This window comes from Eptesicus fuscus, chromosome 3 (genome assembly GCF_027574615.1).
Source record: "Eptesicus fuscus isolate TK198812 chromosome 3, DD_ASM_mEF_20220401, whole genome shotgun sequence".
In the NCBI taxonomy this organism is placed as follows: domain Eukaryota; kingdom Metazoa; phylum Chordata; class Mammalia; order Chiroptera; family Vespertilionidae; genus Eptesicus; species Eptesicus fuscus.
The window spans coordinates 39,761,850-39,774,438 of record NC_072475.1 but is presented as its reverse complement, the minus strand read 5'-3'; the positions used below and the strand labels follow the sequence as shown (position 1 = coordinate 39,774,438).

The following is a 12,589-nucleotide window of genomic DNA, read 5'->3' as shown; positions in this document are numbered from 1 at the left end:
TTGTATATTGGTGTTATGCAATGGCATCAAAGGGCACTTTAATAAACCCTCTCAGTTTCAAATAATTTAACTATATAAATCTGAAAACTGGATATTTAAGACAGATACAAAGCTATCTACTTTGAAACAAGCACTAAAAAATCCAATTTTCAAATTGCATATTTTTGGGTTTTGTTTTCTTATGTGAAAAAAGCATAATACATTAACAGTATTATACAATATATATCTTTCCCCTAAGTGCTTACATACCTAGCCCATTTTCATTAACTGAAGCTGTATCAGATTCAGTCATTCCATCCATCAGAACAGCATCTTCATCAGTCCTTCGTCTACGAGACCGCCTACGACGGTTAGTACTGTGATGAGATTCGCTGGCATCAGTGTCTGCAGTCTGATCTGATTCTGTATTATCAAGTAAGCTGTATGGATTGCTGTCTGGATCTTTGAGCACTATATGCATGTCAGAGGCAAGAAATATTCGTTTAAGAGAGCTGCAGTTAATAGGAATGTTTTGATCTATATTAAGCTATATTAATTAATAATTAAACTTGAATTTTCCCCCAATAAAAATATATTCTGTCTTCAAATGTTTTCTTTATCACTATTTTACCTGGAAAGTACTAAAGATAAAAAAAAAAACTTGAAATGGCAATGAAAAATTAAAGCAAAAGATGAGCAGACACCTCAACTTCCTACTGTTTCACTTTGACTTGTTTTGAAAATGTTGGGATATATATAGCACATTATACATGCTATTTCTGACATTCACATTCCTAGCTAAACCTGACCAGAGGTTAGAAAAATAAAAATAAGGAGAAATAAATATTCAGCTAATATGAATTAATTTGTAGAAAGAGTTTTTGTCACCTTTACTGAGATCGAGGTGACTGTTACTTCTCTTTGCTAATATTAATGGACTATTTCTAAATAATACTCAACACCTGCACTGCACGACTTACCAGAAATCCGTTACTATAAACTGAAGCAATCAAAACAAGTCTATACAAACACAAAGAAAAAAAACCTGAAAAAGTTGAAATTCTAACTGGGTATAGCAAAATGTGAAAATGAGTGTTGACTAGTACTCCCATCTCTACAAACAAAAAGTGAAGGTGGGATAAGGTGGGGTGAGGGTGGGAAAAGTAAAGTTTTAAAATATAATTTGTAAGAAAAAAATACCCATCTTACCTATGTGCATTTATTGCCTCCACCAATCAAATTATAGAAGAAATTCACCTAAGCACGACTTTTCATTTCTAAGTTTCCTTTGGTAACAGCTAGCAAGCTAGCATCTTTGCAAAAGACACTAAGTTTATCCATTAATCATAAACACTAAGTACATATATTTTGCAGTTCAGCATATTATAATATAAACCTTGGTAATAGTGAACAATGTACTAAAATATAAAAACTATTTATCTGAAAGCCTATAAACTAAATTTTAGATATTAAAGAGCTTCACTGGAACTAGAGAATACCTTTCAAAAAGTCCCTAAATTTTGTGATTTGTTCCAGTTTTTTCTAACTTGTAAGCACATGTGGTATATACTTAGTTATATATATATATGTATATATATATATATATATATATATATATGTATATGTATATGTATATATATATATATATATAATGTTGTATAACATTTAAAATACTATATAAACTTTCATAGGGCATTGTATAACATTAAGAGTGGTTTTCGTAAAGTGGTTTACAATACGTTATGGTTATTTCCCTGATATAATCTAGTCCAAGTATCCCTGACAATTCTCCCCCCAGCCCTATTATGCTAAGCAAAAACATTCTGGCAACTCTACAAATCCACTGAAGTAGTTGCTTGCACACCTCAAATCTCAGTCTTCTGAACACTTCTCTTTACAACTCAACTCCTCAAACAGTAAAATAATTTAAAAAATATTTTAAATTGACTACACAATTTTTTCCTGTTCCCAAAGTAGTGCATAGTGTAGCAAAAAATGCTTTTCAGTTACTTTTCAATATTAAGTACACGAAGGAATTTAGATCTTTCTGACCATAAGAATTCTCTGGGTCTGGCCAACAAATACATAACACTCAGAAGTTCTAGAGAAAAAAACAATCTTAATTACATAAGCCCCTCAAACTTGAAGGGATAAACATCTGACCATTTTTTCTGACCCAAATATTCTAGTTAACCTTCACTGATAAAATACTCTAAGGGCTTTTCCTTATACTGTTATGTTGTATTATCTTCCTCAGTGAGTAGCAAGAGAAACTTCCAAAAATCAGTGGCCCCGGAAAATAAACTAATTTGTATAAAGTCACAATGTTTACAAAGAAAGGATGCTGACATAGTATATAAAAGACTACCAGAACTGATGGAGGATTTGCCACCACGTGGTCCACCACGACCTCGACCCCCTGAGACACTCCGGCCTCTTCCTCCTGGGCGTCTCCTACTATCTCGTTGATGTCGGCTCTCTCGATCGTCTTCTCCTGCCAATGACCAATCACTCAGCTCATCTTTACGCTCAGATTCTGTTTCAGAGGGGTTAGACAGCTCAGAGTTTGTACCTTGGGAAAGAAGAGAACATAAGCCATTTTTTTTTATAGGAATGAAAGAAAAATTAAAAAGTTCCTGCAAATCATTGTTTAAATAACTGCTATTTGGCTGCTTTAAAAACACTAAATCAAAACACTGATTTCAAAATTTCTTAACTAATAAATAAAGAAATGTTAATATTATACTAATAATATAGTATCTACTCTTCAGAAGTTAAAACCTGAATTGTTTTACAGCCAATAGAATATTACAGAAAACATATAAAACATTACATATACAAATATAAAAATGCACTAAATGGGAAAGTATTTTTAAAATTTTGCCCATTTTTAGGTTTAATATCAAATTAGTAAATATAACTGCTACCCAATATTTAAAAGCAACTTCAATTATATTTAGAAAAATAAAGTTATATATAGTGTATTTTACCATTTTTTTTTTTTTTACATTTTAATCTCTCTGAAATCAGAATGTTTCTGATAACTAATTGTCTTTTTTAAATTGGGAGTGTATTTTTAATGGCTGTACATAAAATAGCCGTTTTATGAGCAAAGTGTCTTAAATTAGAATACAGTATTTAAAATTACTGAACCAATTTTAAGAGGGTTATTCTGAGAAAAGACAACTTCAAACCAACAACAGAATTAAAGCCATGATCCATGAGACAAAAATTCAGCCTAACTTTAAAAGTTTAGACCATTTCTGATTTTCAAATGACCTATTTTAATAATGACGCTTTAAAAATTTAAATACTGCCAATACTCTATAGAAGCCCTACAATATCACCATTATATTAGATTTATGTAACCCAATCACTATTACACTCATTTCCACTTCTATTCTTAGGTAGTTCTGGGATGTCTCTTCCACCTTTTCCTTTTTATCATATAACCAAACATTTTTTTCAAAGCCCAGTTCAATTTTTAGGTTCAGACCAATGTGAATGAAAACAGACCTCTCCTCTCCTCTCTTATTTTCTTAGAAGCAATGTATACCTGTCATGCAGTGTTGCCGAATGTTGTTTTCTATTTTTAACCCCTTTTGGATCTACTCACTTGGGCTATGATAAATGTAAAGGGTGCAGCTCTGTCTCATACCTTTAACTGCTCCCAGACACCTACCAATGAACATAACCATTTTCTGTTGTTGAGTAAATTTCTGCATGATTTTGAAGTTCCTTTGCTAAAACTCCCAAATAAGAGTGCTTCCATGCTAAACTATAAATTCTCTACATTTAAATGCCACTGTCATTTGATGATAAAAGCAAAATACAAGAGCTCTTCAGATACAAAAGTTAGAAGGACTAAGTATAGGAAATAAAATGTGAAATTTAACAAATGAAGGAGCCTACCAACTTCCTTTCTCCTTGAATCTCCCAAACACTTATTTATCATTTCATGAATAGTGAAGAAAACCTTTGGAATATATAAGAACTTCTGAACTTACACATTTTTTAAAAAGCTTTAAAATTCATAAAACTGATTCAATTTTTAATGACTCCAACAAATTAAAAGACCTGTTTTTAACACAATTTAAAATCAGATTTTCCCCTTTCTAAACCTTCTAAAATCACCCCTGAAGATGATTCACATCCTTTTCAATGATTGTGTATGCTAAACTTAATAGTTGAAGTACATTTTATTAAATCCACATGCTACTCATTCATCCTCAGACATACTTTTGGGTGTCATTCAACAAATATTGCCAATGAAAGTTATAAGACATCATCCATTATAAAACACATACCAACTTCAGGGATATTATAGAGAAAATGTTTCTTATACAGTTTGTATGTAATATCTCCTTAAAAAAATCCTTCTGATATTAAGTGGACAAGATCTATAACCAAATTCGAATGATTTTATTTCTCTCAAGCCCATTTAAGTTCCATGGTTATTTTAAAAAATACAATGTTTCACCGTCTGTAAAGATCCAGAGGTAAGAGTGCCATCTACTGAACAATTGGCAGAGCTTTCTTCAGCCCCAATGATATTCCTCTACCTTTCTCAGGTAAATTTATTATCTACTCTCAACAAAAGCATTTTGCAAAAAAAATGATCTCTCGTCTATAATTTCACTTGACTTCCCAGATGAGGATAATAATAATGAGATGATAATCCTCATCATCCAAAAAGTCAAATGTGATTATTTATACTAGTAATTTGTACACATCTGAAATCATTCAGTATACTTAATTTCTATTTAATTACTGCTTTTCTATTATATTCCTGAAAACACATTAAATGTGTTTTCAGGAATATAATAATTGTCCACAATTCTCAGCCCTTCACATGCTGAACAGTTTTATTTTATTGAAATTTGTTTTTCACGTTTCAATATAGGGTTAACTTTAAAAATTAAAAGAAATGAGGATATGAAAGGGAAGGGAAAATTAATCTTTCAACTCTACAACAAATAAAAAATAGTACGAATTTAACATAACTGGCAACATTAAATGATTCTTCAGTCAAACATGACATGAAATTTGGATGTATAATCTGCACACTGTAAGCTTTCATATATTCCTATTTTCCCTAAATGCCTTTTATTTTAGGGATTATAAAAGCAGTTAGAATTAGCATAGGGGAGTAGAGAAGAAGAAAAGAGAAAGGAAAGAATGAAGGGAAAAAAATAACCAGGTCACTGCTAAGATCCAAGTCCAAATGTAGAAAATTGGAAAACTCCACAAAGCTGAAGAAGAATAAGTGAGAATTTAGGATTAGAGAATTACTGACCACCACAATCCATTAGCCCCTTGCTATATGGGTTAGGCCCCATCCTCAGAGTAAAATAAATACATTTTACAAAAATGTTAATTAGGTTCTAATTTTTAAAGCCCTCACTTTAGTGAAATGCTGTATTTCATAAAATAATTCCAGAGATATTAATATTCAGAACTGCTGAATGAGCCAATAAAGTATATTTTAAAAGCTAGTATATATTTGTTATATGCAATCTTGGCACAGTGGTTAGCATATTTCTCCTTTTTACTTTCCCCAGAGAGTAAGCAAAAATGATTCCTAGTAGTATAACCAGCATTATTAGGCTTTTATTGAAAAATGTATACAACTGTACAGGGGAAATATTTGGAAAACAAGTTTCATATCTATTTAATAATAAATATGATCATGAACCATCAACTTAACAAAAACATGTTTTATTTCATTACACAGCTGTAATTGCATACCTTTTATTGTCATTAATATAAAGTGTGCCATCACTATTACTAAGATATATACTTCAGAACTATCTACTGCCCTCAAAGGCAAAATAAGGTAAAGAACTAACTAAATAATATTAAGCAAAATGTATTGGAGCACCTAAACTAGAACTAGTTAAAAAAGAAAAAAAAAAGTTTTTTTACCATAACCGGAGGTGTAATTAGGGCCCCGACGACCTCTGCCTCTTCCACTATAAGACCTAGAACCTTGTACAGAAGAGACGGTACTTTCATCAGTGGCATATCCTTTCTCTTTTTCAGGCCCTCTGGTGGAAGAAGGTCTGAAACCCATACCAATCTGTCGTAGCTGTTCATCAATCTGTAGGCGTTCCATTCTTAGTTGTTCTACTTCCTATAATCAAAACAATGAAGGGTAAATCTTATTTGTAACTTTTTGTCTTCTTCAAGTATAAAGCTAGAGCTATACTCCCTACCAATGAAAGAAGCATCGTGGGCCTTTGGTAAAGTATAGTTGTGTTCCTAGTGAACACAACCTGCAAGGTCATTTGCTGTTGCAATTCACCAAACATTTACTGATGCCCAATATGTGTGCCAGTCATGCTAAGTGATACAGGCATACAATATAAAAAAAGACCAGTACTCTCCTCTTTCAAGGGGATGTTTGACAAGCATTAAAATAACTCATTTATTAAATAGCTAGTAATTATACAATGTTACCAGATTTAGCTCTGAATGAGTTAAAACTCTGCTAAATGAGGTTCAGGTAGCATCAATGAGAGCTACCATTAACCTACTTTCCTATCAAAATAATGACACCTGAGTTGTGACCTAGATGAACTAGTAGGCTTGATAATTCAGAAACTGAGGTCATTACAGGATGTGAAGGTAGGGTATCTAAACAAAGCTCTTGGCTTTATAAAAGTTAGTAGAGTACTGAAAGGTAAAACATGGGCTTAGAATGCCAGATTGAACTGAGACTTATATAAAGATAAGCTTTTAAAAGAATGGAATGAGATTATCAGGGGTACTTTCAAAATACTAAAACAGCAGCAATGATATGACTAAAAGGAAAACATACTAACTAGACAGAGCAGTTGAGGATATTACTATACTCTAAACAAGAGAAACATAGCAGGAATAAAAGAGGAATAGTAGAAAATAATAAATACAACTTTTAATAATTTGTGGCATTTCTTTTCTAAAGCCCTTGCTCTATTTATAAACTCAAACAGATTACATTATAAACAATGGTTAAGAATTATCGAATGGCATCTGATTCAGATAATACCAGTTACAAAGAAAGCCTGCCTATCTTCACTGCTGATTCTGTCTTGTTTGCATGTAAAAGATCAAGTAAAAACAAAATAGTTCCAGTACAGAATGTGTAGGTATATTAAGTGATAACAGTAAGGAAAGAAATGTAAAAGTTCAGAGGGAAAGAGAAACAATGTGCATGAGGAAAATCATTTTATTATGGCAAAAGATGTTTTATTTATAAATTCTCATAAAAACAGGGCATAACTGAACCTAAATTAAAAATACATAAATATCTAAAATTTACTACAAACATCAAATTAATTAAGCTTAATGTGGGGAGCAACAATGATATAAATGTGAATAGTATACAAACCTTTAGATAAGCAATATGATACTCTAAAAGAACTTGCACATTTCCGATGCTTTCTTTAGTGCCAACAAATACAAATGGAACCATCCCCTGTAAGAAAACAACGTTCTCAAGCATTTAATATTTTAACAAAGTTCTAGCCTAAACTTGACATACCAATATATAATTTTTAAAACTTTTCTAAAACTTATAGCAATTTATATCTAACGTCAAGATTTAAAAATATGCTGCTAAAAATATCAATGTAATTTGAAATATTGAGATTTTCAAAAATTTGTCATACATGCACTACAACTTAGCATTTAAAAAATTAGTTTTTAAATATCAGGTTTTTTGATCCATCCCCCGCCCCGTTTGTTTATTTATTAATAATAGCCATTCTGACAGGTGTGAGATGCTATCTCATTGTGGTTTTAATTTTGCATTACTCTGATAATTAGTGACACTGAGCATCTTCAGATAACGAAATCTTCGAAGTCTGTGTTGGAGGGAATGCTTCCCAAGTGTTAACATAAGTATCACCAACAGAATATAAATATTTACACAAAGTAAAATAAGGAATTATTGGTAAAGGCATATACTTTGTCACAGGTTTAAAAGCAAGTCAAAAAATTAACATAGACCTGGTTTACTTTGATGAATTTTAAAGAAGGAAGGTTTTTAAAAAGTAGAAGAGAATTAAGATAATTAATATGTTTTCTTTAAAGAAATACACTTCTAGCCCTAGCTGGTTTGGCTTAGTGGATAGAGCGTCGGCCTGCGGACTGAAGGGTCCCAGGTTCAATTCCAGTCACGGGCACATGCCTGGGTTGCAGTCTCAATCCCCAGTAGAGGGCATGCAGGAAGCAGCCGATCAATGATTCTCTCTCATCACTGATGTTTCTATCTCTCCCTCTCGTTTCCTCTCTGAAATCAATAAAAATATATTTAAAAAAAAAGAAAAAAGAAATACACTTCTAGCATACTATTGACTAAGGAGAATGAGTATAGCCTAAATAAAGTGATCCAATGGGTTTCAGTGTCTCTTCCCATTTTCTTGATTTTGTAGAATAGTTCCTTATGGAACTAAGTGTAGCTTAAGAACTTTTGATTCTGTGTAAGAAATTACTCTGTCGCTTATTTTCAAACTGACTTTTTAACAATTTAAGTGGTGAATTATTTATTTGTTTATTTATTTATTTTAATCCTCACCCAAGGATATTTTCCCAATTGATTTCTAGAAAGAGTGGAAGGGATGGAGGAGGGGGAGAGAGATGGAAGGGAGGGCGGAGGAAGAGAGAGAAACATCCATTTCAGAGAGACACATGGATTGGTTGCCTCCTGCACAAGCCCCTACTGGGACTGGGGAACTCTCAATCTTTTTTTAAAAAATATATTTTATTGATTTTTACAAAGAGGAAGGGAGAGAGATAGTTAGAAACATTGTTGAGAGAGAAAGATTGATCAGCTGGCCTCCTGCACAACTCCCACTGGGGATCAAGCCAGCAACCAAGGTACATGCCCATGACCGGAATCGAACCCGGGACCATTCAGTCGGTGGGCCGACACTCTATCCACTGAGCAAATCTGGCAAAACTGGTTAGGCGGGAACCCTTAATCTTAAAAAAAAAAAAATCTTAATTAAATGATTTAAAATATCAAGTGCCTAATCTATAAAATTCATTGTGACAGGGGAAAAATGAAAAAAAAAAAAAGAAAAAAAAAAGCGCGCGCGCGCGAGAGAGAGAATTCAGATTTGATTTCAAGGAGTATTACTGGCTTGGAGATATAAGATAAACTAGAAAATATAAAAGAAAATCATTATATACCCTAGTATACCAACAATAATTACTACGAATACAAAGGTCATCTCAGACCAGAGATGAATCACCAAAGATTTTGGAGAAAGCAAGTTATAAACACTCTCCAGGATTTAGATGGCTTACACTGTGGAATGGTGGCCCAAAATAAACTATTACCAACCTTCAGATTCGTTTTAACATGAAATGTTTAGGAAACTGAAAAAATTCTTTATAGTATTATAGATTTTCAGCTTCTCTTAAAAAATATCAGATAATCTAGCAATACAATGCAGCATTCCCACACGTCAATCAAATTAAAACTGAGCAGCATGTTTCTTTTACAGAAAGTTATTTGGTGCCCTCCCATCCCTATCTTGTAAATCTCAACCCGCTTAATCATTTACATGATTTTCTTGGTTTCGGTAAGCATTTAAATTTAACCTAGCACAAAAATGGAACAACTGACCAATACTACAAACTGAAAAGTATAAATTTTTATATTTGAAGGAGAACCTAGAATTCACTTACAACAAGATGGTAAATATTAAAAAGCAATTGGGATAAATCAAGGTAAGGGAAGATGAGATATTAGTATCAAGCCAAGAAATTTATACTTGAGTTGTTTAATAGCCTTTGCCAGTAAACATCTTGATCTTCTGACTGATTTTAAATAGTGGTAATATACCAATAGATCTCCATTATCTTAAATATTAAGCATGAAGAGGGAAAGTGCCCATAATAGTATGACACTTAATTTTATCCTTATCTCCAAGGCATCTTAAAGTCATGGAAAAATGGTGGGAAGGGAAAGAGGGTTTGCTTAAGAATGTTATTTATGATTTATAGCAATTTTCAAAACAGTGCAAATTGAAATCAATCTGAGCTACAAGTACTCATAGGTATAACTAGAGGCTCGGTGCACGAAATTCGTGCATGGATACGGTCTGTAGGCCTGGCTGGCAATCAGGGCTGATCAGGTTCCCCACCTCTTCCTTTGCTCACCACCTGCGCACCACTGCACAGTTCCCCCCCTCCCTGCCTCTTCCTTCCCTTGCCACTGGCACACCACCACCGCATGGTTCCCCCACCTCCCCATCTCCTCCTTCCTTCACCACCCATGCGCTGCCACTGCATGGTTCCCCCTCCCCTCCTTTCCTCTCTCCCTCAGCGCCCCACCACCACTGCTGGTCGCCTGCCATGTTCCATGCCACCCCGTGGTGGTCAGTACACATCATAGTGAGTGATCAAACTCCAGTTCTCCCAAATTCCCGAGGGCACTTTGCATATTAGCCTTTTATATATATACATACTAAGTCATTTGTTTTTCCTCATTTTCTTCCACATTCTAACTAATTAAAATGAATAAGCATTGGCTGCTCTGAACCGGAGAGGTCCCTGGCTCTCCGCATCCCGCGTGCAGGAACGATGATAGCTGCGAGCACCTCTAACAATTCTAAAATTTCCTACTATGTGATCAAAAGTGAATTACCGAACCAAGATGGCAGCATAGTTAAACACCTGTACTTGCTGCCTCTCACAACCACATCAAAACTACAACTAAAAGACAAAACAAGCATCATCCAGAACCACAGGAAAGCTGGCTGAGTGGAAGTTCTACAACTAGAAGGAAAGAAAAAAGCGCACTGAGACTGGTAGGAGGTGTGGAGGTTCAGAGGTGTGGAGGTGCGGAGGCACGCGCGAAATAAGCTAGCAACTGGGTGTGCTGTTGTTTTTATTCAATTGGGAGGGAGATACAAGCTCCCGATTGCTCTGAACTCCAGGTCTGGGCGAGACTCTGGGGATCCAGACTCATATGGGGAGAAACTGGAATGTGAGGGCGGCTTTCTCTCGGGGGTGCTCGCAGCGATCATTGTTTCTGCACAGGGCTTGGGACAGAGTGACCCGGGGCCCTCTCCGGGGCAGGGCTAACTGGCAGCCATTGCTGTTTGCTCTGCCCTGAGACCCCACCCCACCTAATTTACAACCCCACCCAAGCTGTGCACAGCGGCATTTGCATATGAATGGTCTGTCCTTTTGCAGCCTAAAACCTAACAAATTGCAGCTGGGTCAGAGAGCTACAAAGCTTCCAAAAGAAGGCCCAAGGCCCGGCAGCAGCAGCCTGCCTTGCTTCACAGCTGGGCCTCATCTGGCACTTCCAAACCCCAAACAAAGAGGAGGAATCTGCAGATCTCTGTGTAGCTCCTGCTGGGTGGCCTCAGGCAGTGGCTGACTTTGCACCTCCTTGGAGATCCAAGAGCCAGTGTACCCAGTGGTCAGTGTGAGACCATACCAGATAACAACTCTTCACATCCATAAGCGACATACTCAAGGGGCAGACTCAGTGAGCACCAAAGCCCCACTGAAGCAAGTCTTGTCTCATAAGGGTGTCTCCAGCACAGCAGTTCTTCCATTGTAGACACAGCTGGTCCTCACAGCCAATTCGCCTGGAGGTCAATTCCTCCCAGTGATACCAACAGCCATCAAGGCTTAACTACAACAAGACTGTGCACACAGCCCACAAAGGGGTGCACCAAGAGTGTCCAACTCAGGTGACTGGGGAGGCTGAGCCCCTGCGCCCTATAGGACACCTAGCACAAGGCCACTCTATCAACACAGGGAAGCAGCCAAAATGCAGAGACAAAGAAACAGGTCACAAATGACAGACATGGAGGAAAGCAAACTACTGGATATAGAGTTCAAAACCACGGTTATAAGATTACTGAAGAATCTTCTAGAAACCTCACAGAAATTTAGTGAGACCCTCAAGGATATGAAAAAGGACCAATCAGAAATTAAGCATACACTGACTGAAATAAAGAATAATATACAGAGATCCAATAGCAGACTAGAGGATCCCAAGAATCAAGTCAAAGATTTGAAATACAAAGAAGCAAAAAACACCCAACTGGAAAAGAAAAAAGAATCCAAAAATATGAAGATAGTGTAAGGAGCCTCTGGGACAACTTCAAGTGTACCAACATCCGAATTATGGGGGTGCCAGAAGAAGAGAGAGAGCAAGATACTGAAAACCTATTTGAAGAAATATTGACTAAAAACTCCCCTACCTGGTGCAAGAAATAGATTTACAAGTCCAGGAAGCACAGAGAACCCCAAACAAGAGGAATCCAAAGAGGACCACACCAAGACACATCATAATTAAAATGCCAAGGGCAAAAGACAAAGAGAGAATACTAAAAGCAGCAAGAGAAAAACAGTTAGTTACCTACAAGGGAGCAGCCATACGTTTGTCAGCTGATTTCTCAACAGAAACTATGCAGGCCAGAAGGGAGAAGCAAGAAATATATTCAAAGTGATGAATAGCAAGAACCTACAACCAAGATTACTCTACCCAGCAAAGCTATCATTTAGAATTGAAGGTCAGATAAACAGAATCACAGATAAGAAAAAGCTAAAGGAGTTCATCACTGCCAAACCAGTATTATATGAAATGCTTAAAGGT

At 35.5% G+C, this 12,589-nt stretch overlaps 1 protein-coding gene across 6 annotated transcripts in view; it reads right to left on the bottom strand.

Moving 5' to 3' along the window:
• Window positions 1–12,589, bottom strand: part of FXR1 (FMR1 autosomal homolog 1) — a 66,524-nt gene that overhangs the window by 5,953 nt on the left and 47,982 nt on the right. For 3 of the 6 annotated variants that reach the window (XM_054713758.1, XM_054713759.1, XM_054713762.1), the window contains exons 11-14: window positions 7,352–7,438; window positions 5,905–6,112; window positions 2,348–2,551; window positions 250–450 (exon numbers count right to left, since the gene is read on the bottom strand). In XM_054713758.1, coding sequence (XP_054569733.1) covers window positions 250–450; window positions 2,348–2,551; window positions 5,905–6,112; window positions 7,352–7,438 — 700 coding nt within the window. The remainder of the gene's footprint in view (window positions 1–249; window positions 451–2,347; window positions 2,552–5,904; window positions 6,113–7,351; window positions 7,439–12,589) is intronic. The other 3 variants (XM_008142345.3, XM_054713761.1, XM_054713760.1) reach the window with 2 other exon arrangements.